Here is a 26,775-nt window from a genome sequence, read left to right as displayed (position 1 = left end):
CCTTGCTTTCTTTGCACTCTGTATGAAATTATCGAATACCGATAACCTTTCAATTATTCAAGAGTAACGGTTTTGCCACAATAATCTAATGATTCTGAGACCTGTGAATTTCTGCGACTCATTAAATATCTAAAATACCTCATGCAAACGGAAATTGGATAACACATTTCTTTCAACGTGTCCTACGTACATGATGCACATTCTCAAATTTGTTCAGATTAATGAGTCAGTACGTTTTAAGTGTATGTTACATTGTGAACGTGCTAATAAAATATTAACGGCAAAATGTGTATTTACTATTGTTAGGTTGTGATAATTCCCTATCGGATAGAGATACATGTGGTCGAAATCGAGAAATCGTTATGCCTGGGTCAGCAACCACCCCCCTCCCCCGCCAGACTTTTAGCTGTTGCGTTGTATTATGCATTAACACGTATACTCTTTGTATTGTGACAGCTTTGCATAAAGACATTTGCTAATGATCTGTGTGGTGAATATTTCGAACATCATTGCGTTGAAAACATCTCCAACAGTTTATGAAAAAATCTGACATTACATAATGTCCTGGTACATATCATTAAGAATGCACTGTATTCAGTCCTGCTAGAATACTGCCGTAGTCAGGTTCCTGCCGGACAGCTTACCACGCACACGACCCTGCTGTATGCACAGTAACGATTAGGTGTGACTGTACATGTAGGAGGTGTCGAATTTCAGAGGTAAGGTAGGCCAGTTTTAAATTCAGCAGCTCCATATATCTATCCGAATTTGACTGGTTGCGCGTTCTCTGCATACTTGACATTGTATTATAGTAGATTATTGGTGGTCTTAGACAGTTTAAGAAATATCTATTTGCAATTTCCATGATATGTATGGCTTAACATTTGATCGAGTCAGTCAAGATAGAGCACTTAGACACACCGCAATGCAGATACGCATAATATTTGACAAGCTTTTGCCATGTATTGCATGTCATTCCGACGACAGCCAGAAATGACATTGAGAAGATCTTCTCCCATTGTCGAGGTAACACCCATACCTGGATCTTGGGTACCTCTAAAGGAAGCCAAACGAGTATTCCCCACTGCAGAGGACAATACGACATGTTCACTTTCCTCAATCGTAATGAGAGGTGGGGCTATAATATCATAAAAGAAAAGATAAATCTTCAAGGAAGAACATAACAGCTTTATAAGATCTAAAAATGACACGTGTGTTTACCTGCCTAGTATTTAATATTGTTCTTTAAATACAATCTTGATTTCCATTGGTAAAATTCTTCATATTTGTAAGGGTGATGCTGCTGAACCTAATCATAAGCCGAATGTTCCACATATACATGATGATGGTATCCTTAGACTAGCGTCAGATTACGGAAAGTGTTCCCATAATAATCTCTTTCTGCTTCAATCATTTCAGATTGACTTTACTTCAGGGCAATTTAATCAATGAAATATCAAGGAAGTCCCTTTAAAAATCAACTTTTATAACAAACGATTGCCGAATGTCCAAGGGCTTCTGTCTTTGCTGATACGTCACTCGGAAGGAAAAAGTAATTCACTGTATAGACATTGATACTGATGATAAATTCGTATTTGCCTTGTTTTAAGACTAAAAATCGCCATAAATTATTGAATGGTTGCAAAAATATCAGAAATTCCATGAATAATTGAAGACTCTAATTTGGAACGTTCTAAAGACGACGACCTAAAGATCCTAGTAATATCTCATTGATACATAATGGGTATAGTTAGACAGTCTTTTACAATATTATTGTATCACCATTATTCTAAGAATCGTTTTATATTTTTCAAGCTATTCATCGGCCAAAACGGCCATCTTCCCTGCATTTCTACTTCAAAAGATTTCCACGCCTTCGAAGGGTGACTGTTCAAATTTTTTATTAGCTGTCCAGATGTCTTGCCACACTATGCCTTTGCAGCGGTTACTCGCTTAGTTCAGGACTCGCGAACTCTAATCATTGTTTTCCAGTAGTCCGTCACCCAAAGGGCACCAATTAATATTGATGAACAGTAGTGACTGTCATAGATAATTATCGAGTGATGGGGCATTCAACCCTTCGTTGAAATAGTCACGCCGCGCAGCAACATGCGTTCCGTGACTGATGCACTGGCATTCATCACGAAGAGCAACCCCGTTGAATAGTGGTATCGTCCAGCCCCGGCGGTATTTATAGGTCAAAGAACTGACATGTTGCTCAGTCGAAACCACACATCGCCGAGTTCTCAACTTGTATGATGACATTGTTCTCATCGTCACTGTAAAGCCTTTCCTATCGAGGAACATTACGTTGTATTCCAGACGGACATTGGAAATCAATAATATTCAGTCGTGAAACATCGATAAACGTGACTTTCCCTTTCTTTTTCTCTCTTTGCCTCGGCAGAGACCCGGTGCACACCAACTTTGTCTTCAAGAACATAAGTTTGGATCTTCCCTGCTGTGTCGCGGTGCTATCTGCACGAAATCACCCGTAACTTGGAAATTAAGAACAAGCCGATGTTGAGATGGGATTATACAAGTACTTTGTCTTTTTCTACGCTGCAGTGTGCTTCCTCATGTCAGGTTTGTAAATATTTTTCCCTGTTGATTAACTCCAAAGTGAAATGCCTTTATATCCAAGATGTATTATTTCCTAACAATATCCATGTGTCTTGAAACTTACGGTTGCGTGAAACGTCTTGGAGATCGGAAAATGCCCCTGGCTGTTGAAGTTGCAATCCTTTTTAGGACCGGGACAATAGTTTAATGAACCGTGTAAGTAATATACTCAGTTTTCACACGGTCGTATATATAGGCAGTACACAGCGCCTGTACAACTGCATTGCAGTCGAGATCGCATTTGAATCAACAGCAAAAAAGCTTTATTTATTCCCGCAAAACTGACGAAGCGAACGTCGTTGCACAAACCGCAACCCATCTAGCTGACACGAGTTATTTCCCTACTGCTGTGCTCTTACGCCGATGGTTCCATAGAATCGTAATTCACAATACAATAATGTCACGGTATAACAGGGCCTACAACGAGTGACAAGAGAAACACATGCTTGGTGCAGTGGACATAGGAAGCATCGTCACTCTGTTATGCCCACACTGACCAGCAAAAACAAAACTATTGAAATGGCTCTGGCATCGTTGCCAAAATAATCAGATTTACATTATAGTTTGCACAAAAGCATTGTCCTTGTACACATTTACATCGATACGGTTGTCTCAAAAGTGTCACAAAATATGCAGATGATCTTTATTTGAAAAAATATATAACTCTCTATTGAAGGTAAATTTAAAGTAGACAGCCTCTGTGCCAGCTGTGAATTGTTCTGACAGAGCTGCGCGTGACTACTTTCGACATCGCGATATTAGATTTGTCTTATCGAGACATAAATATAAATTTGACAGTAAGCAAGTATCGTATCCATTCGAAAACGAGAAATTGTAACTTAGATTTATCAAATTGATGACCGACAAGAAGTTGTAAAAAAACATCCCCGACTAGAAAAACAACTCATAAAAATATGAATAACGGATTAATTTGCTCGTGGTGATAAGACAAATGAACTGACTAACCTCAAAGCTAGTATGTGGAAAGGCAATAATAGTAAATTAAATACTGGTTCAATCCTCACCATGTTTATTAGCCTTTAAGTTTATTAATTCCAATCTTCATTAATGGAAATGATTGCTAAAGGAAGTGATAAATCCTGACATAAAACATCTAAATCAATAAAAGCCGTAGCTAAGATTTAAATCCTGGGGTTAACTGGCAGGATTCCATCAAGCCTGGTCGCAAATCAACCTAATGATGGAAAACTGGGTTCATGCGATATCAAGTGACTGTATACATAGCGTTACTCGCTTCCCAGGGATGCACTATCTTCTCACTGACTCGAGAGGATTAAGGTGAAATAGGAGATACAGTCTGTACAATGTGGTGAGGGGGCCTGGCCTATTGGCTCATTGTCTCTAGAAAAGTAGGGATTGTCAGACAGCGTTCCGTGAATACATAAAATAATGTTGGTAGCCGTACCAAAGCTTGAACATCCCGCCATAAAAAGGGTACAGTAGACAAAACCACAGGGCCCTCCACGACTTAGCGAATTAACCGTTTACCATTTACGAGATGACGTCACGCCGACAGCTTTAATGTCATCCTAAGATTCGTGCCTTTTTTCATAAATGTTGTCAAAACAAAAAACTTGGTATTGCATACAGTCAATATTGAGGTATACGTTGAAAACCAAAAGGTCGCGCTTGCCGTAAAACATTACGGTCACAACGCTGAAAGCAGAATAGTGGTAGCGTTGAGAAAGCTATTTGACTGACAGATGAAGCTGGTACCTATTTATTGATTTCAATTTAACCCTTGAGTACTATATTTAATGATTTCAAAGGAAAGAAATAAACTTATTTCTCGCCGCAAATCGCTTTACTGATTTAACATTTATGGTGTTTTATGTATGTCATCGCCTTCACGTAAATATCTACCCGTAGTCAATGATAAATGGGCGACTTTTGTTCTTGAGGCGCGGGACCTGACTGCCAGTATTAAAATATTGAGAAGGGGCAATTCGCTTCTTTCCCTCGGGACCAAAAATATGGTGGTTGGGAAGTACAACGACAAGCCATCCGTTCAACCGATGACCGATAAATTCCTGTGCTAGATAGATAAATACACTTGTCTCCGAAACTGCAACTCCGAGTTCGGCTATAGTGAGAAGGAACAGAGAAGGATTTCCACACAACATCTGTTGAAAGACATGGGTCGCTACCACCAATGCCATCCGATTGTTCATTAACAGTGAGGCGTGCCGTTCGATGGCTGGTCAAAATAATTTTCCAATTATTAATGCGGAGTCTAGACTGAATTACAAACGCAGGTCGAATATTTAACAGTGGCTATTATATAAGTGTTTCGGAGACAAACGTCAAATGAAGGGTACTAACATCATAATTCATGCATTGGTAATCAAGCAGAAACAAGAGTTACTCTACAAGGGCAATTAGCAAGACACCTACGGCGGCTGTCAGGGAAGTAGGACGTTTTTTTCTTAATGACCTTCAGTATTTTTGTCAACTTGGAGTGTATTTATTCAAGTGGTCCCAACGCGCGTATTCGGTGACTCTTTTTGCATGGTAGATAGAAAATTGGTAGAAAGTCTTCATGCCCAGGTTAAGATGAATACTTGAGTGAACGGCCGATTCTCATTAGTGTAGAATTAGTATTTGCATTCGGGATAGTTATATAATGTGACGAGGTGATACATTTTACGCCCACAGAACATATAGTTGTCATTTGCAAGCGCACGGTACCCTTGATTGTTTGTCTAAATCGAGATTCAAACATATTCTGACAGAACAAAGGCTTACAGCGTCGAGAGCAAAGTCAACTAACTTTGCTACATCGTTGAGTATCTATCAATGATAATCGTATTGGATATTACATGTAAACCTTTGACATAAAGTTAAACAAAATTGTGTTTCCGTCATTATGCCTTCTGGAAAGATCCTCCGTCGAACTTTCTTTAATGTAGTTAACGACTCGAAAGTGAAAGACTTAAACTTTTGCTGAAACTTTCCCTGTGGATTCTTCCAACCATTATGTTTTAAAATCAAGAATTAAAATTTGGGGTCACCGTGCAGATTTTGGTACTAGGGAAAAAAATAACTTCAGATTTACCGATATTCAAAATTCAAAATGGCCGCCATCCCTGTGTTAACTCTATGGAGAAAAATAAATTTCCTAATTTCGGAAAACTAAGCCGGTGAAAGTTTTCTTACACCAAGAGCTTTAAAATGAACCTCACAAGTGGTCTATCAGAAAAGAATTGTAAAAGTTGGAGATTCCAAGGCGCGATCTACCTTAAATCCTGAACTGAATAAAAAATACAGTTGTCTTCAATTCGTTCGTTCACTGTCATCCATTGGCACGGTCCCCCATATAGGATGGGACCGAACTCATTGTTTTCCCTTGTAATATTCAACGTGATTGCTCCATTAAGACACTCTTTCATTCCCTCTCTCAAATTTATGGCGTCACTAAAATAGAATAAATTACAGCGCATAATCATGTGTCGGAAAAATCAGACTACTGTTAAATTCAAACCAATTTCTGAAGAAACTTCAAAAGTGCGTTTTGGCAACTTTGATGTTATTGACACTGTATTTGAGAGAGTTTCCTAGGACAACCAGCTATAAATGGTAACTTTGTTCCATAGAGAAATCCTTTAAAACCCTTGCAATGGTTCAAGTGCGCATGAGCTGTGTCTTAATTTCACGGCCGCAGCAGGGACATCTCTTTCGGAAGTGTTTGAAATTACATACTTTGCTTTGTAAATTATACCGAAAGACTAAACGTTTTTTCTGTTAAGTTTTGAGCCTTCGATCGTGTCGCACGTAACCTTTTTTTGTGTGCTTGTCAATACATGGTGTTACATAACTCTTAAAAAGTCTGAGCCTTCGTCTGAAAGAACAGTGTAACAGTGCCTGATATCCAACCTTGAAAACATGTATTGTTAGGCACGTTCGACGATAATGCTTTCAGGTACAAGCAATCATGTGTCGCCACAATTATACTTTTAATCGTGACTTTTATATGCAAATAGTCTCCCTCATGCTCGTGTGAGAGGGAGGGGCCGTCACGGTTGTATCCAAAAACTCATTTGGAACTCTTTGTTTTTTGCAAAAAAAAACTCGACATAATTGGGAATTCTAATTGCGTACTTCAAAAACTCATTACACAAAACAAATAAATGGTAAAAGTGTCCAACGTGCCAGGCAAACGTTTACGCAACACGTTTCATTTTCGAAGGTCCGACCTTGAGATTTAAAGTTGTTGTAAACGTTACGTATAACATAAATATGTGATGAAGGATCACATGACAGATCTAGACTAATTAGACTGTTTGGTAAATGACATCGTATTAATTTTCAAAGTAACAGAGACATTTCAAAATAAAAGCATTAAGTATTGATAGATACATAATGACATTTTATTAGACATCGTCAAAAGTCGTACACAAATATTGCGTATTGAACAATGTACAACGACACGACCGCCATAAGGCCCTAATGAAGGTTAATATATGAAAGGTTGCAATCCACTCGTAGAGTATCCGGCTCACAATACGTCAGAGCACTTGGGTAATGGAATTGACCAATTCAGAGTTTACTTAGTCCGCCAGTGCTAGCTAATCACCATTTTAAGTATGCACACCTGCACTGATCAAGTTCGTCACGTTGCTAAAGACACGTTGTCTGTTTAAGCTGATATAGCTCGTCCGTCCAGTTTGAACAAAAAAGGAACAAAGAGACTGGAAAAAGAAACTGCACTCAAGATAATTCTTATAAATAATCAAAATCTTGCGTAGGCGATAAATACATTCAGGTTTTTGCAAAATGAGAGAAATAAGTTGATTTTGGATCCGGGAGGGGGCTTCAGGAACCACGTTGTCGTAAAATTTTAACGCCATAAATCTTAGAATCGAAAAAATGACGAAAGATAAATCAAATTTTGCACTGACTTTCATTTTTTATTGAAAAAGAAAGCTGGGGAGGATTATCCTGATGAAACTTTCTGTAAATTGGTGATGAACACACCAAACGATTTTTCTATAATTGGTAAATTTTATCATTTTATGAAAGAGCCAGCGTTGCAGCGTATCAACAGTTGAAGTATTGCAGCTGAAGGATACTTCAGATTGTTTTATGAAAACAAAGAGCGCCGAAGGAATTGGCGATGAGAAGCGACATGCGTGGCGTTACAGACCAAGTTCTCCCCACTTTGCAATATAATTCTGTTGTTCCTCATTCTGTGTAAAGGTCAATGAACAGGTTAGGAATTATGAGCAATTCGGAGATACAGTTCGACATGAACCGTGAGGAAACAAACATGAACTGTGAGAAATCAAATACGTAAGTAACTGTTATGATGTTTATGACGTTTGCCACGTCATTGATAGGAAATAGCAAATAGGAACCTTGACCACGAACATTTCATTACTAGGGACAAATTATGAGATGATGAGGTATTGAGTCTTTAAGAACGAGATGGAGTGGAGACTTTGCGTTTAATATGCAGATCTAAATATGATTGAAGGAATCTCATATCTTTTATTATATTATTGAAGCCATATTTTTCAGGCATAATTAAAACACCATGCTTTGACAATATGACATTGAGACACATCAAGACATGGGGAAAATGTATCTTCGGCGATGGCATTGTGAGCTTGTCTTCTCCGAAATTTATCCTGTGTGGTACCATAAAAATCTGAATGTCTCGTGTAGTCAATACTTTGAAGATTCCAAGTACCTCTAAACAAGCCAAACGAGTAATCCCAAGGCGAAGAAGCTAGTCAATTTGAACTATCAATTGTATTGCAATAAGCCTATAAATTTAGCCCTTGAGGAGATATTTTGGAGCCATCAATTGAACTGTCATCTCGATCTCTGCTGGACGCCCAACGGTGTTTATAGCATCGAATTTGGGGCGAGACTGAAGATTAGCGGACACTAAGAAGCTTTGCTTGAATTTTCAATGACCTTGGGAGTCCATTTATACATCACTTTTATTTAAAGCCCTCTAAGAAGACCCTTTTAGTTCGCAACCAAAGGTGTGTTAACTAATCTTCAGTCGTCCTGAATTTGCTTACTCACAAGATATTTAAACAAATGGTACCCAGAATACACTTACGTTGTTACGTACACTGAAATTTTGATTATTATTAAAGTATCTCTGACATAGTTTTTGTCCAGAGTTTTTTCTTTAAGGTAGTTCGTGCCCCGAAAGTGAAAGACTTAAACTTTTGCTCAAACTTGCCTGAATGAGACTTTCCACCATTCTCTTACCAAATCAACAATAAAAATCTAGGGTCACCGTGCCTAGCGAAACAAATTACCCAACATTTTGCGATACTCAAAATTCAAAATGGTCGCCATTCCGTAACTTTGGAGGGATTACATTTTGGATTTTCGAAAAACTAAGCCGGTGAAAGTTTTTCTCTCTCCGAGAGCTTTAAAATGAACCACAATAAGTGGTAGATCAGAAAATAATTGTAAAAGTTTGAGAGTCCGACTAACTGTGCCCAAGGCGCGTTCTACCTTAACAACTCGACACGTGTTCATACTGTGTTCAGCCATGTTATATCCTTTTCTGCCATGTTGTATCCCGTTTGACATCATCCATCTTTTCTACATTGCACGGACGCAGTGCAGTGTCAAGACATTGCACTGCACTGGTACAATATCCGCATTATCGAATCGGCAAAAATGTCTTGAGTGAGGGAAATGAAGGAAAATGCCTTGATCGCGAATTTACAAGGGTTACGTTAGCTTCTCTCGTCTGTTACGTCATTAAAATGACTGTGTTGATAAAAGATGATTAAGCTTACAGGTTAGATTTCTAGATGAACTTTGGAAAAATGAATGAAACTCTCTCAAGTAAATACGGGCGCATATATATTTATTCTAAGCGATGAGGTAAGCTATAGGCAAAACTGAAGGCAAATTGCTTGTAACCATGGACCCTAAAACGGATAAGATCACAGTCTTTTTTGTCACTTTGTGTTGAAAATTTTATTAGAAGAAGTAATTACTGAAAGCGCAACCTTTACTTTGTTTTCTTTAATGAGAAAAAATAAAACTCTATTTCAAGAGTTTTCACAGACTGTCTTTATGTGTAGAACAAAGAGTGTCCGTGAATCAAGGACAATAATGGGCGATACTATACACACGTTGAGCAGATCCTGGGTTTTGAGCTATAAGACCTTCTTTCATATTCATAAATCATGTTGCCTGGTCGTTGATCGTTTGTCAGTGAAATTAACATCGCCAAGTGACCTTGCATAATTATGGCGTATTCATCAGATGCAGCGTCGCTAACTCGGACCCAAGGCTGAGTTATATCATAAGACCGTGATAGAGGCAGCTGACTTTACGATATAATATCTAGAGGTGTTTTGGACGTAGAAATATACTATTCTGGTATATTTTGAACAAACTTAAAGAAATCTTGAAGGGAAAGATCGCCGTTCGTAACTGTCCTTCCACATAAAGCAAAGGCCTAGCAAAGGCCCTCTCGCCGATTACTTTTCCGCTCTTCCACTGCCAACGAGAAAATCTAGGGTCCCTTCTCCCCACGATGAATACTTCCCCATTTTGAGTTATTCTAGAACTTGCCATCTGAACCTAATCGACCAGCCCGTTAGTTCCCGCACACTAATAGGCGAAATGACATCGCTTACAAACATCTTTCTGTACTAACCATTTTGCTGTCTGCTCCTGAAATGATGAACACGTTGCCGTTTACAGTTATGTTAGGCCACCGAACATGTCATTTCTGCTCCGTACACGCGCTGATACCCGATACTGTTAAACTACGTTGCCGGCACTTTTAAATCGTTGTCAGGGAAAGTCACAAATGCTTGTTTTGAATTTGCCACCCAAGTTAGCATCCCTAATTGACATACTTAAACGGAGCAGAAACAATTATATTGGAAAAATAACAACTTGGCGCAAGATGAACTTGGCAGTGACAATTTGTTACCGGCAGGTCGTTGTGTCAAGACTTACATGGGTTGTTTCCCATTAGAGTTCTTCCATCCTTTGTAAATGACTAATAAGCAAATTTTAAGTACATGTTCAAGTGTCCCAAGTCATTAATTACTTAGATTATGGATCAAATCAATTATCATTTGATCAGCAACATAAATATGTCTTTCGATGCCTGCGTGCAAATGACGTTTGACGCAGGCAGCTGGCAGGGCGAGATAGCATAAATGCCCACGGGAAGACGCCATGCCAGCGTGTACAAGTAGTACGTAGATGTAGTACAGTGGGTACGAAGTATGTGCGAGAACGCGTTACTCGCCAACACCGAGTCTGAGAATATTGGCCTTGGAACCTTGCCCACGTCAAGTGCGTTCTGTGCGTATTTCGACTCAAAACAGTGTGTGCGGCTGCTCCGTAAAGCCTTACAGCTCAACATGGCTGCACGTTTGAGAGAAATGGTCAATCAAATTTCCATCGAAATCTCCAATCCAGGAAGAAATATCGCCATTATTCGTGTTCTCCTCTAGACTACTCTATTTTTAATAAACTATACGATAACGTAATAGTAGTGCCATTTGATGACCGCCATATACAGGAAAAGCATGGTTCCGTCTATCGAAATTTTAGACCGCTACAATAATAACACTCAAAATAGGCTAACGAAAAAGAATAAAGGCAATTGCAAGGTGACACCATGCATATGTATTGTAATCCTAAAACTCATGAATTTTCAATTTACTAGGAACAAGAGCATATAATGTGTGTAATTGTTAAGTGCACTTATAACTAACATTACGAAACACACATTTCCACCAAAGTTATTCCCGTCCCCCTTTTCACCTTTCGCATTTCCTACTGGTCGAAACGCATCAAATTTCAACGATTCTAATATGACGTGCCTACTTGCGAACCTGGTCAAAACTTGTCCCAATATGACGTGTTCATTACACTGCTACCGAGTCAGCTCGTCCATTTCAAGGTCACGTACAAGATTCCACTCCTTGAGACTTTCTAATTAGTCATATTGCATTCAACGTTTACCGGGTCATTATCGCACTCTTACAGAATAACTTTTGTCGCGTGTTGATTAGTAACATAACACACATGCCATTTGCGTAGCTATAACGGCAGTGATAAATTATTCTTAGCATAATTAGATCACCCAGTTCGCTTTTCAGAAATAGCCGGCCTCATAAAAAAGTGTCTGGATGCAAACCGTCGTGGCAAGTCTGTTAAAAATGTTAATTACATAAAAGGCGGCCCAATCACTATTAATAAGCTTATTATTGAGTTTTTCTCAGTTTTCTCTGTCACTGTCAGTCCCTCTCCCTTTCTTCATGTAATGGGGTGTAAATTAATAAAGAGTCACAGAGGCTGGGTTAAGTTATATAACCATTTATTTTATTTACTCCGATCAGTCAGAGCATGAAGAATAGGAGAAAAAATGATAGAGAAAACTGAGAAAAACTCAATAATAAGCTTATTAATAGTGATTGGGCCGCCTGTGATTATATTCGTAATATCACGTGTCCTGTCATGAGAGCAAGAGAACAACCATATCTATAATTATTTTCTATACAAGTGATTAGTTATTCAAATTATTTAGCGACGCTTGCTCTGATCAGTTTATTTTTAGCAAGCCTGAGACATTTAAAATGGTTTAGTGAGACAAACGCAACATTATGAACGACGAGCTATTCAATTTAATTTACCTTTGCCCCAGTCCATCAAGGACACTGGTTGATCGAGCTAGATGAAGTCTGGTTGTACCTCTAAACATGGGCCCTGGTATAAAAACGCGCTTATGTAAAGGGAACTAGAGAAGTAGTAGAGATAGTAGTTATCTACAGTTCTCGGAAGCCGCTTTTGCACTGCCTTAAACGTTAATGCATTATTCCAATGGCAATTGAATCACAAAAAATCATGACTGTTGTCTGCCATTTGCATATCCTGGAGCAAAAGTCTGTGCCCTTTTTAACAAAATTAATGTGCCAAATCTAGTGGGATATTATCTGAATTTTAGTATTGGTTTAGATTCCAATGTTGATTTAGAGGTTAGCTACTGAATGCCTTTGACAGATTACTGAATATTGAGCATCTAGTTTATTTTTTTGTTGTTTTGGTTGAGGAAATCCCAACCTTTCATATATCACTTTTAATGGCACAATTGTATATGTTGATCCGAATGGGAAAGTACCGATCGTCAGAGTTTCTCGAAAACTTGCTAGTAGTGCAATTTATCATTGGCCTTTCAGTCCACTTCGAATTGATTCGGCAATTTCAAATTACCTGAGAGAACTTTGATCACCGGTACTTTTTGAAACAATCTGGCTCAAAATATTAGGTTTTGAAATAATTGCAAGAACTACTGTGGTCGTATTGTCCAACGCGCCTTCACCATCCACCGACTGGTTGGCGGAGGGACTGTGCAAATGTCCAAACAATTTCCACTCGACGTTTCTGTATGCTAAAATTCTCATTACCCTGAAGGCATATTATTATGATCAAGACAACGATGGGAATAATATTAAGTGAATTACGTAATCTAAACCAGATGCGAACCTTTACCATATGTGATTCGTGGCATTTGAGAGAACCTATCCAGACTGCAATTATTAGTCTCTAGGCATGATGGGCCGTCGGACACCGCTGATCTCTCCTACATTCACAGACGATAACGTGTATTATTCCTTGCAGCAATTGTCTCAGCTTTGTGTATTTTAAAGACGTGTTGCCATGTGAGTAATTCATAAAATGTCCATTTCAACATTTGAATTTTGTCACAAATTTTGAAAATAGAAGGATCAGTCGACAGACACACTCAAAAGTGCATTTCCTCAAACAGTTAAACACTTCCTTAAGTCCTAAAAAAATTGAGCGCCATTGCCATGCTAAATGTAATTTCGAAAAGGGGCTGAACAGAACAGATGTACACTAATATGGTCTATAACAAAGTAATGTTGTGTGACTGTTTATTACTTGACTACAGTCGAAATCTAAATCGCTCTGCGGGACTCCATCGGACACTGTCTCTTTCGAAGACACTATATATATATACATATATATATATATATATATATATATTACTATATATATATATATATATATATATATATATATATATATATATATATATATATATATATATATATATATATATATATATATAATATTCCATTATCTTATGAATAATTGCTTGTGAACAGTACCCAATAACTGGCTCCACAACAAGTAAGTTTGATGTGTGTGACGCGTTAGCAGAGAGAAAACCGTCATCTACCTATCAAGTTCATGATTCTCCAAGGATTTGTGCTCGTGGCATCGACATTGTTGTTGTTGTGTGAAAAAGGCTTACTGAAGGCCATTCAATATATATAAAATTGTCTCTCCAAAACATCTCAAGAAGCGTTTTTACCAGGAAATCATAGCAGAGATAGAGATCACATGACAGTCGGTGTAAACATGGGGTGCCTTTGTAAATAGTTTGAATAGCATTCGTGTGGACGCACGCATGAATTGACAAGCTCTTGGCTGTTTGTGATGAATTGGTTTTACATTTATTACAAAGATGAAAGGAATTCGTTAAGAAGGAAGTCATACGACAGAATGTAAAGTCGCTCCAGGCCGAGACTCCATAGAGGTATCTCATTCAAAAGTGTGTATGGTAATAATTATTAGTTGACGCAACCTTTTTAAAAAGACTCAAATAATAAAATAACACGGGCATTAGTGTTGATAGATTATTGGCTATTGATCGGTTTAGTAAACATTAACTGACAACCCCGTCTTCAGACAAAAGGATTTAACGAGAAGAGAATATACGACTGTTTACAGATATCAAAGCCAGCAGATGTTGTGCATTGTTTCGCTCCTGTGATGATTCTACTTGGAATGATGCAAATGTAAATGCTGCAATGCAATTAGCTAGGGAACGAAGATGTTTAGTGTGTACGCCGAACGGGAATCGCATAGCAGCAGGCCAATCTAGATATAGCACGTGGTGACCGGTGTAAGATTTCGACGAGCCGTTTCTTTACCGGCTATATGACATCCGTGAACTGGCAAGGGAGTCATCATATGAGGTCGGACGCATCGGACTGTAAATAAAACAATAAGAAACTATTTGTTTCTTTTGCATCTTGCCACGCTTCCTGACGCATGAAGCGCTTGTGGGATCCTTTATCGACACCCATTCGTTCACATGGCACCCGCATAGCCCTCAGTGTGTTTTACATATACTGTATGCCATACCACCGGGGCGGAATGCAATTTTTAATTAAGGAGTGTTGAAATTTCCCGGCGAAGCACTCTTCTGTTGATATACAAATGTTAAACAATTGTAACCACTTTAAAATAAACAAATAACGAGCCCCACTTGGACTGAAAAGTCAGAACTCAACGCTACAATGATTTATTGACCAAGGTCTGCATCTTGCATGACTTCAGGTCCGACCACCATAATGATAACTGTTTAACAGCTATCATATTTAACAGAAGTGTCTCCAGTGTTAAAAGATTAGCGCCTTGTTTATTCGCGCTTAAAGAAACAATACCACTTGTTTTAACTTTCGATAAAATACTGTCAATTCTTTTGCCCTGAAAAGCAATATTCCTTCGTCTCCTAAAATAGTGCGCAGAATCTTTGCAAACGCAGCTCATTGATCAAACAGTAGTCAATCAATTGACAAACCATCTTCAATAAAATTGAGTTGTCAAGGGTTTAACACACACGACAAGTGGACACATGCATTCCTCGAACATGATTTTCGGAGTAGATCAAGAAATGGTAATTCTCAATGGAACAGAAATACTGGAAAATGTATTCTAAAGTCACAGCTAAAATGGACCGGTGAAATACTCTCCGCTCTGTCCCCACAGTTGCCATTATTGCAATGCCATGTACCCGAATCTGATGTACCGTCTTCACTCAAAAGTTGATCTCTTTTCTTTTCATTTCAGATGTTCTTTGTAGCATTTATCACTACCGCTTGCTCGATGAATTGCTGAAAGACTACAGTTATCTCGTCAGACCCGTCAAGGATCCGACCACCGTCACAAACGTCCACCTCGAGTTCTTCCTCGCTCAAGTTATAGAAATGGTAGGTAAAGCACGTGACTGCCACGTGATATCTTATGAGAACCATCCCCGTCCATACCTTCCTTGCAAGCGACTTGAAGACTTGTGTAAAGAACGCAAGGGAGCCTTTCGCTGTTCAAAAAGGTTTCTAAAGGCGAGTGATACGTTTACACAGGGTGCGAAAATTATATAAAAATTGTCAGCGCTTGAAAAACAGACGTGACATAAGTTAAAGCTATGTAGCCGCCGGCGATTCTATGTGCATTTGAAAATGTAGGAGTGACTTTACGGCTTACTTCATATGTTATTTTGAATTTTCCTTTCCGTCGTAATTTTCATAGAGCAATAATCAGAATCGCGATATAATAGATATTAGAACGAAAAATGGCTGCGTTTTGAATAAAGAAATAATTTTGAATTCACAATGACACATACATTAGAATCTCAACATGTAAATTTTAGTCCATACGTCCAGAGAAAGATAAACATCAATTACAATATTTTTCCGTATGTCAAAAAACATATTCATAATACCTTTGGCATGAAGCACTTGAAGGGTTGCGGAAGAACGTTTGACGGTGAATCGATGGAGAATCTGCTATATGTACCATCAGTTCATTGAGAGATTTTCACAATTACATATCAGAAAAATTGCCCATTAGGTTGAATTGTTCGTCACTGGAGTGTTGGTTTAAGACGTTTGAAAATCAGATCCATTTTAATCAAAACATCTGTTGATGCACAATAATGGACATGATTGAAATGTATTTGTATCGAAGTTGTCGATTTACTCATAGCATTGCATATGGTTTGCCGACATGATGGCATTGTCGCCGCACGGGAGAAGTGAGCATACATTCAAACGTTGGAACAAAACCGCATCGATGAATTTCACGGAGAGATGATTTACAAATATACAATTTTAATAAACCATATTTTCAACAATTTCCTTTTGTTACAGAAACGCTTCTTTCGTGTTCAAAACAACATACACCACCTTCACATAGATCATGACAAACACTGTGGACAGCTGATAGTCGTTCTAGCTGTTTATTCCCCAGGGGGATGAAATCACGCAGTATGTATGATAATATTTACACTGGGCCACATGAAGTGCTAACCCCTACAAGACCGATTGGCATGGACTGAAGATAACCAAAGCCATCGAGAATTTTGATTCACTTCAAAGCAGAGGGTGTCATCAGCATTTGGCGCAATGTGATCGTTCTTAAAAGCCATCGATCGTGTGTTAGTGAAAGGCGAGATGATCTTGACACTAGCGCTCTCAGGAGTGTCGGCATCACAAAGTCCAAGTTGTGCCATCTATAGAACATGCAGCATTCTTCACTTCAGTGGCACAAATACAGAGTACCGTAGTTTTACCAATCGTTTTATTCAATGACCTTCACCTCATGAAACGCGCTGAATGGCAGTGTGTTTTATGTAGTTTTCCTTCGGTGGGAAATAATGTAGCTATCGTTAAAACAGAACCACAGCCGCGTTTTTTAAAATTTAGTTTAGGCCATGTTTAAATGTAATAAACTACTTTATATATTTTGAAGTATTTTCAGGATGGAAAATGATACATTCTGTCAAAACTGGGAAGTATACGCATCCGAATGCATGTACTTTTTTGAAGAAGGACCAATAGGTTTAAAGTACAGCGAACTCCCTGTTGCCCTTTTTTGCATTCTTTTGCTTATATTGTATTATTGTCAGGTCAATTGTAATGTTCAGAAGCTTGAAAACATGTCCAAAGAGTTATGGCTATTCTAAACGCACTTTAATTTACAGACATAATAAGACATAATTCTCATAACTATGTGCAGTATTTTTTTCTCTTGCTCTTTTCTCTATGTGCAATATTTTTTTCTCTTAGGGCGGCCAAACAGACTGCCAACCCCAACATCAGCTAACTGTATTGGGAGGTTTTAAGTGACACTCTCAAATCATGCATGATCAACATTATTCCAGGTCCTGACACGTCGTCTAGTGACCTAAAACATAAAACACAACCACTTCAACACAAAATTAATGCTTTCGGTTGGAAAAATACTTGATCATAGTGTTTGTAAGGTTGACATAGCACACTCTTATTTCACTTGCAAGGCAGGCTTTCACCTTCGAAATAAAATATGAAACAAGCTACCAATCATTCCACAAATTTCATCATTTATTTATATGTTTGTATCATCAAAACCCCCTTTTTGCACTACTGCGAATCGCATAATATGGGCCATAGACATATATTCAGTTCTGTTCAGCTGTTACGGTATTGAGTTGAGATGGCATGCGTCAATCCGGCAAATGACCGATTGCTTATTTTATGTCAAGTGCAACAGGGCAAAGTATTTCCTTTTGATACAGGACAGGGGGAGGAGGGTATCGACCGAACTGAGTCATTTGGAGACTATAATGATTGAAGTGTCTAGGCCCAGGCGCGATGTTATGTCATGCCATATGAATGAAACATGCCCTTTCTTCTCCAAGCACACGCTCATTCTAGCTGTCAGTTGAAATTGTGTCACAGAAGAGTAATTGCTTCACAAATCGGATAATAGAAGTGTGAAAATGTTATTTTTTATTCTTTTGTCCGTGAAAAGAGAAGTCGTCTACGAGAAAATGAAATTTAAAAACCGTTGATTACTTCAGAAAACAAGCAATGAATTCTGGGACCCACTTCGGTTGACAGATACCGTTGCTTCAGTCATGGTGATGACAAGTGGCTACTTTCTAATCAACGCAATACAGGAAAAATTCAATGACACGTGTTCTAACATATTTCGCATCCTGTCTCTGGCGTGAAAATTTTCATCAGCGCTCAAACTGTGAGTCACTGTTGATATAATTTCCCCTGCCAACTAGCTGCGTTAAAGCAAATACTGGTGCTCCCAAACGTCTGGGGAATGACCGTCGCTCGCGGCGTAACGACTTCAATATGAACTCACGGGGAGCGTTGACGATTGCGAAGTGTTGAATCTCTAGTTATTATTAAAGTCTTGGCGTCAAAATAAACACCAGCGTTTCGTGCTAACAAGAAATACAAATGGAGCCCATACCGGGCTAGGCAAATAAAGCCAGCATTCTTCACAGATAGCAATTAAGTAATTGAATGAAAAGTTACAACGTTGTGTTGAATGTTCTTTCAGTGTGTCTAAATTACTTCTTGTCCGTAACGATGTTAGAGGTTGTGACAGTTTGTGCTTTATTACCATACAACAAACGTAATTGCTTAGATAGCCATGGATTTTACATTCATTGAATACAAAAGAATAATCGTTTCTTGAAAGGGAAAATTACTAAATGTCTGACAATGGTCCGAGTCGTTTTACCTGTAAAGAATGCATGAAGTGAATACGTATAGACTAAGTTTAATCAAAACTGTACTAGCCAAGAGCTTCCTAGAACAGAGTGGTGAAAATACTGACCGTCGCAACTTACTTCAGTTAATTCTAATTAACTTACGAATGAAAACGTGTATGAAAGCTTAGATAGCCGCGTGAAGCGCATTACAGTGCAGATTTCCGCGAGAGAGCGTTTCTATAGGAGAGAGCGTTTCGTTCTATAGAATAGTTTTATTACTTTATATCAAGATACTGTCAATCTGTGAATGATCACATTTTCTGTTTCTGTCTCAAATAATTTGCAGGATGAAAAGAAGCAGACTTTGAAGATAAACGCGTGGCTTACTCTGGTGAGTATGACAGCCATTTCTGGTCACGTGATTTTCACATCTCGATTGTTGAGCGATGTCTAGTTTAATAAACTTATTACCTTCTGTTGATTATATTCGGCTCAGTAAACGTTTCGTACTAATTAACACCCGAAAATAAACAAATGCTAAAGCAGCAATGGCTTGATTTTGTGGTTATATAGTAGTATATTCTTTTCCCACAGACTTCTCCAGTAGAATAAAATCACACGGACTGGACCGCCGCCAGTCTTGCCTAATAAGCACGCTGAAACCTTGTTCTCTCCCGATTTGTTATGCATGATAAGTGTACTTGCGGTAAAATATGGTTATAATTCGCTTCTGTGTAGTGTTTTAATGTATCAGAATGGGACTGCAAATTCTCAATTGTTGAGAAAAATCAACTTTCAATATATAATTACACGTGAAAGTTTACATTGCTATGCGCAGGTATAGCTAGATATGTATCATGGTAATTGAATCGTAAGTGATCTCAGCCTGGGTCATTACTATGATGCCAGATTTATAAAATTTGTTATATTGATAATAATGTAGGTCCTAATTTTCATGTAAAACTGTGTGCACTTTGGTTGGCATATTAACAGCGAAGGTCTAGTGCAAAGCATGTTCTTTCGAGAAGAGGGTAGTGTATATCGGTTTAAGGTAGAATGCGCCTCGGGGACATGTTTGGACTCTCAAACCTACTTTTTCAATTCTTTCCGATCTGCCACTTGTTGGGGCTCACTTTGAAGCCCTTTGAGCAAGAAAAAGTTTCATCGTCTAAATTTTATTTTTCTCCGTCGAGTTAACACAGGGATGGCGGCCATTTTGAATTTTAAATATTGGTAAATCGTGGGTAATTTGTTTCTCCAGTCCCAAAATTTGCACGGTGACCCCCTCCCCGATTTTTATTCTTGATTTTGATAGTAAATGGTTGTAAGATTATTGAGGAAAATTTGTGTGAAAGTTTGTCTTTCACTTTCGAGGCGCATACTACCTATTAATGAATGAAGAAAAGGCAAATGTGAACTTGTGTACTGGAAGTCGCTGTCAATTATCCTCAGAACACCTGAACTCTTTACGAATCTCCATCTTAGTCGAGGGATTTCACAACGTAAATATTAAAATCAATTACGTAACGGTGAGTCATGAGTATTCGAAATTGGCTCTATGGTAATACGCACCTGGATCATGAAAGGTTTGAACACCTGCTCACGCTTAACTCTAGGCAAATTTGAACAATTCTCTATGATGACCGAGACTAACATAATGTGATCACCATTCAATTTTTGAAATAAGAAGCAAATTACTGCATACACAGTTGTCGATATTTGAAATTAAATTAAAAAATGGTCTGTATCCTCCTTGCTACCGATTTTTTGGTTGAACGATTGTTAATAATCATATTTTTTTCATCATCACAAAAGCTAGAAGTGAGACCTCATGATGAATTTATATCATTCTATAAGATGTTACAGTGAGTTAACGCAAACTGTCTGGGAGAAACAAAATTGTGAGATTTGTAGATTCTGAAAATTTTACTTGCCGATACTCTTAGTGCCTTAGATTACAGGGGTATATAATGAAAATGTTAGAAACATGTATGATCGCATTGTACTATCCATCTCCCTTTTTGATGTTTGTAGCCGCAAAGCACGAAAACATCCTAGGCTTAGAAAAGAAAACATCTCGGAAGTCTGAGGTTTTTAACGACCAATGAGAAACGATCCGCGGTCTAGACCAGGTTTATCGCATCTCTCATCAATAGCAGCTGCGACTCACAGCGCATTATTGCCCCAAATTACAAGATTCGACCGTCCTGGAATTTGCCTCTTCCGTTAACATATCCCATGCGCGTTCAAGCACACGGCTCTAGCATGATGAATGATTCTTGGTCAGCTAGCTGGAATATCTTGCGATGCATCGGTAAATACAGCTTTGATTTCGTACATAGGATGGGCAGTAGTAGCCATGTCATTCTGAATAGCGCGGCAATCGAATCGGACAAACACTAAATTGGAAGGCTTTTAAAAACCGATCTAGAATTCACATATTTTAAGGGGGACAGATATTCGTACTCTAAAATTATTACAATAAATTTTAGTTTATTACTAATTCGGGCACATTTTGAAGTATATTGAAAAAGGAGTTTTATCGGCTTGTTTTTGTGGAAAAAGAAAACTTTATTTTCCCCATAAAAATAACACAGGGATGGCAGCTATTTTGAATTTCAAGTTTTGGTGTTTAATTTGTTTCTCCAGTACCACATTTTGCAGGTGACTCCTGGTTTTTTATTTTTTCGAAAGAAACTGATTTTAACTTTCTTTGAGGAAAGTTTTGGGCAAGCTTGTACATTAAAGGCTATTTGAATGGAGCTATGCACAAGCCAAGCAGGGATAAAATTGAGCGGTTGAGAAGCGACAACAGTGACGACAATATGGCAACACAATAAACCGAAATGGTTCTCAATAAGAACAATATGTATAAGTCGGGGTGCCTACACAAGGGGAGAGGCAATTGAAATATTGGTAGCTAGATTGATGAATATCATTTTGGTATAGCCACGATGAACGGAGACACCAAACTTCTGTATAGTTCAACCGTGCAATAGTGTATAAGTAGTGATTTAATCTCGCTGCGAACTTTGAACGTTAGGCGATAAGTTGCCCAGATCAAGTTATTCGGTGGCAATCCCCCTGCGGGTCTGCCCGTGTCGGCAGTGCAGTATACGTCTGTTCGGTTCCTGCACCGTCGCATCTCAATTGGCCGACCTTGACGCGATCTGACAGGCGCTAAAAGAGGTCTTTTATTGAATTCCAGGAGACACAGAGAAGTTTAGAGCAGTTTGTTCCTTAGAACTTGGAAAGAATCCCTATTATTGATTTTGATGGTTTGCGTGTCATCGTGTGTATCGCGTGAAGTAGGGCAAACAGTTGTTTTGTTCAAAGCATGAGACATGGAGTAGATAGATATTCCACGGTGCAAATGAATCATTGGGAGCATGGCATACGTGGACGGCAATTTCAAAAGCGTCAGATGATACGGTAAAATGCAGTGAACAATCATCTCCAAGATAAAATAAATTGGTTTGAGTCAAATAATTCACTCTTCACAGACAGGGGTCAGCGTCGATGGAAACACCAGCCAGTGTGGTGCAGTAACAGCACAATTGAATAGAATTCCGTTGTATGACGTCACCGCTGTAAAGAGTTCAAGGCAGTACAAATTGTGAAAGCTTCAAAATCAAACAGTAGGTGGCATTTCGAATGAAAAAAACGTATATCCATGGTGGGTGCAGTTGCTTGGAAAACCTCGGGAGAACGCACGTGTGACTGGGCGTGACAGGGGTTGTCAACCCCCGTTAATGATGACTTACATGTTACGCCATGTGCACGAGGCTGGATAATTCGCCTTTTGACATAATGGGCGACCCCCGAGTATCGACTGCCCTTTGTCGAATAATACGCCTTCCAAAGGTCAGTGACCGACGGCATCTTTCCCGTCTACAGCGGATATGAGATTTTCAGCGAGACCTGTTCCAAAATTAATAGATCGGTCGGCCGACATGGTATCTAATTGAACCCATATTTTAATTCCGAAAGTTTAAGTGAATGGACATGTGCCCGCATACTGCCACGGGATGCCAAGTCGTACGGTGAACGTGCTATAGCGACAAAATTTATCCTTATCACGGAGTACGGATCACATCAACTCTTTTTATATTTAAATCTTTCCAAGCTTTAACTTTTTAATGTATTTTCCAGTATTACTTCTGCTTTTTGTAAAATACACTATCCAATGTTCGACTCCTCAAAGTCATGATGCAATGTTAAACTTGTCAAGACAACCTATGAGTTTAAAGGGACAGTAATGCTAACTTTTGATGATTTTCAATTCTTTTTTTTTTTGCATATCATTTGCAAATTTTTATTGTATTTCCAAAAGAATTTTGAAACACCCACTATTTAGCTTGTCAATTAGCGTTTATATGCATTGCTATCTTTACATTTGAATTCTAGTCCGGACCAGAATTCATTTTTCAACAAGAACAATGCAGTTTACACACGTACGGCATGTTGATCTACTGTGTAGATCAACATGCCTTGGGGAGTAGAACAAGGAATTATGGTTGACATTCAAACAAAAATGGTGAAAAAATTATCAAAAGTTAGCATTACAAGCCCTTTAAATCAAGTTGTAAGTGTTAAATATTGTTGACCACTAACTGCAAGTCCGGAATGTCTAGAATTCGAAAACAATGTGTTGTGTTATTGAGGCTAATGCAATGTATTTCAACATACTATTGTGCTTGACTTAAAAATATAATGACAATATAATCAAAAAGTTGCACGTATTGTCCCTTCAAGGTCTATATTTAAGCAATAAAGCGCACCTAGCGACGGTATACCACGAGATTTTGACCAGTTCGCGACATATATGCACGAGCGATAGCGAGTGCATATATGAACTGAACTGGTCAAAATCGAGTGGTATACCGTCGCTGGGTGTGATTTATTGCTATTATATCATAACAGTATATTGAAATTCTGGCGTTGGAACGTCAACAACGGATTTTTGCTCAATCTGACAGCTCGCACGTATGCCATCCGTGGTATATAGCCAATATACCATGGTTCTTTCCCGTCTCGACCAATGAGATCGCTGTATTTGCGCCATCAATATACTGGTATGATATAATTACCGATATAATATACATGTAGGCCGAGTAAGATTTCGATTTTATTTTAAAAAAACAATGTTGATAAGAAACGGCAGTCAGAAATATGCAAACACGCTCCGAACAACGATGAATATTCTAATATTATGTAAAGTATTCTTCATAGACGTGCTTCTTCATCCGCGCATACTAGATTTTATGCAAATAGCAAATTTCGAAGGGCCAAACATTCTGCTTTGAGAACCATCGCTTTATTGTTTCTCGCACGTCGAGAATGATGGTTTAACCGACCATCACGCTCTCAGCTGAAATGTGATGTGCCGAGGTATGTACTGTATAATTATAACTGAAAATCTGAAAACACATTACGGGGACGCACTCGTTTACAACGAGATGCGTTGTCGACAATCAGCATGCCATCGTATTCAGTACAGGACGCACGTTGCATTTTGTACTAGGTCATTGTGATAATTATATAGACTTAAAATTAGCTTTTATCTAAAGGTGAATATTGCTATTAATACTTTGAAATACTAAATACTCAAAAATAACTGAGACTTTCAGCTGCCTGATGGTTAGATTGTCATGTGTTGACAAAATACGAAGTAGGAAAGTGTGAACACGTCTGACGTGCGTCTGCCTAAATGAATCTTTAAAATAGGCACAGAATAAGTAAAAATTGTTGAAGGACGACCCGGCAGTCATTTCGAAGGCAGGCATGCACATATGCACTTTTTTCTGTGCAAAACCTTGCCATGCTGAAAATATGGTATTTCGCACTTCGCAAGAGTTGTTATAATACAATAGATCTGCGACCAGCAATGACAAAATTCGAACACAATGTTCTCGTAGACTTTGAATACATTTAATCTGAATATAATTTTCAATAAGCGTCTGAGCAATAGAACAAACTGTCTTGGCATCACTGCAAAACAGTATCGGAGAAGACTTTTTATCTCAGTGCCTGTAAAATGCAATAACGATATTACTTTGTATTGTAAACGATTCTTTATTATGATTTAACCGAGGCACGTTTACATAGAACATCAAATCACGTTGACAAGACATTATTCAGAAGAAGAATCAGTCACTTGCTGTACGGACGCCGACGAACGACGCTTGCTGATGCGTCACGCAATCGCATTTTTCATTATCTCCACCCTATTGATTGTAAGAATAATAAAATATACTACTATTAGTATAGACCAAAAAGTAAGGGCGTGCTTTATTTAATCCAAAACTCACTTGTGCGTAATAACATGCATAGCTTTAATTTATCTCAGTATTATAATTATAAAATCCTAATAAACAGAAACAAGTCTTTATCCCTCGCACAACATCACCATATCATTCTTGTGTACAACTATGCTATATAATTATGCGAGCTGTGGCTATTAGTATAATGTACATATTGACTGGCCATCAGGGTAGCTAGCAGCATACATGCTATTACTCGCGAGTCACTCCAAAACAGTATGTTTCCCAAGGCCATAGGCGTCGGGAAACAGGCTGTTTCTGGCGACTTTCGAGCCCTTTGGAAGCCAATATGTCTCGTCAATATGTGTCGCGTAACACTCCTCATCAAATTTTCTCATGAAAAGTCGAGAAATATTTCGGCTACCCATTGGTCTCCGTCGTAGACGACACTGTCATTTTACATTACGGTGTATATAGAATGTGCGCATGCGTATATGGCGCTGTTAAAATTTCCCGGGCAACAGTTGTCCAAGCTGTTAAGCGACCGGTTAACAGTTTTAAAACAATATTCAGACGCGAACGTCAGTGCTTCTCAAATTAGATTCTAAATTGTTCATTGTCACCAGTTTCTGATGTAGTTGATAGTCACAACTGAGTAATGTTTCCTCAATCTTCACTCTCCACCATTCGTATAGGGCACACTGCGCTGGCACCTGTTCACTCATATTGGATGGTAGCACCAGTATTACCAAAGTTTGCCGACCAGTGGATAAACACAACGTTTATTTCCCTATAGGGCTGATTCTCCTGAAAAGAGACTGTTTCACGAGGCCGTATAGGCCATACGTGTGTATGATGTTACCCGCATATGGACACTGCTTTTATGCGCTTTGTAACACATTTCTCCATAATCACTTGTCTTGGTCAACACCGCCATGTTCGTTTACGTCAGTATATTGAAAATTACATATCAGCAATCATGCCAAAATAGAATTTCCAGTTAAATCCAATACTCAGTGCCAGGTTTGTTTCTTATCATACGCCATATTGCGGGTCACCATGTGCAAAATGCGTCAGAATTTATGAAAGTTCGATGTCAATTGTCGAAGGGCGAGGGTTATCAAAACAGACAGTCGGGATTTGTTTTCAACGCCCTCTATCACCCTAATTTCTGCATTTCGCGAATGCTGCAAATACGTTAGCGTTGCCATTGATTGCTCGCATATGACGGTCTTCACCGTCCCGTCAAATTCACAGCTGTTTTCACGTTTATCTGGAAAATAACTCTTACTTGCTGTCTGACCTTCTCGCTTGATCAACTGATGATTACATTCCCCTATCGCGAGCATAATGCCACATTTTTGAAGACTATAGAGGCGCTCATAGGTTACTATCAGTGAACCATTTGATTTTAAGAAGTGCACGATGTAAGGAAAATGTCTTATGTACACCATTTGAAATGAGTCAGTATTATCGCATTTTCATACTTAAACGATGCTTGCGAACATCCTTTTAAGAAACTGACTCTGTGTTGTCGCGCTTCCAGTCGCTGTGTGTACCCAG

At 38.6% G+C, this 26,775-nt stretch overlaps 1 protein-coding gene across 2 annotated transcripts in view; it reads left to right on the top strand.

Annotated features, from left to right (window-relative positions):
* The first annotated feature begins 586 nt into the window (after nt 1-586).
* LOC139120123 (neuronal acetylcholine receptor subunit alpha-10-like) overlaps nt 587-26,775 on the top strand; it is a 31,870-nt gene continuing 5,681 nt past the window's right edge. The window contains exons 1-4 of one of the 2 annotated variants that reach the window (XM_070684225.1): nt 587-724; nt 2,408-2,586; nt 15,529-15,668; nt 19,296-19,340. In XM_070684225.1, coding sequence (XP_070540326.1) covers nt 2,529-2,586; nt 15,529-15,668; nt 19,296-19,340 — 243 coding nt within the window. In that variant the 5' untranslated portion in view covers nt 587-724; nt 2,408-2,528. The remainder of the gene's footprint in view (nt 725-2,407; nt 2,587-15,528; nt 15,669-19,295; nt 19,341-26,775) is intronic. The other variant, XM_070684226.1, reaches the window with a different exon arrangement.

This window comes from Ptychodera flava, chromosome 20, assembly GCF_041260155.1.
Source record: "Ptychodera flava strain L36383 chromosome 20, AS_Pfla_20210202, whole genome shotgun sequence".
In the NCBI taxonomy this organism is placed as follows: Eukaryota; Metazoa; Hemichordata; class Enteropneusta; family Ptychoderidae; genus Ptychodera; species Ptychodera flava.
The sequence above is the reverse complement of the archived record's forward strand: the minus strand, read 5'-3'. Positions and strand labels throughout refer to the sequence as shown.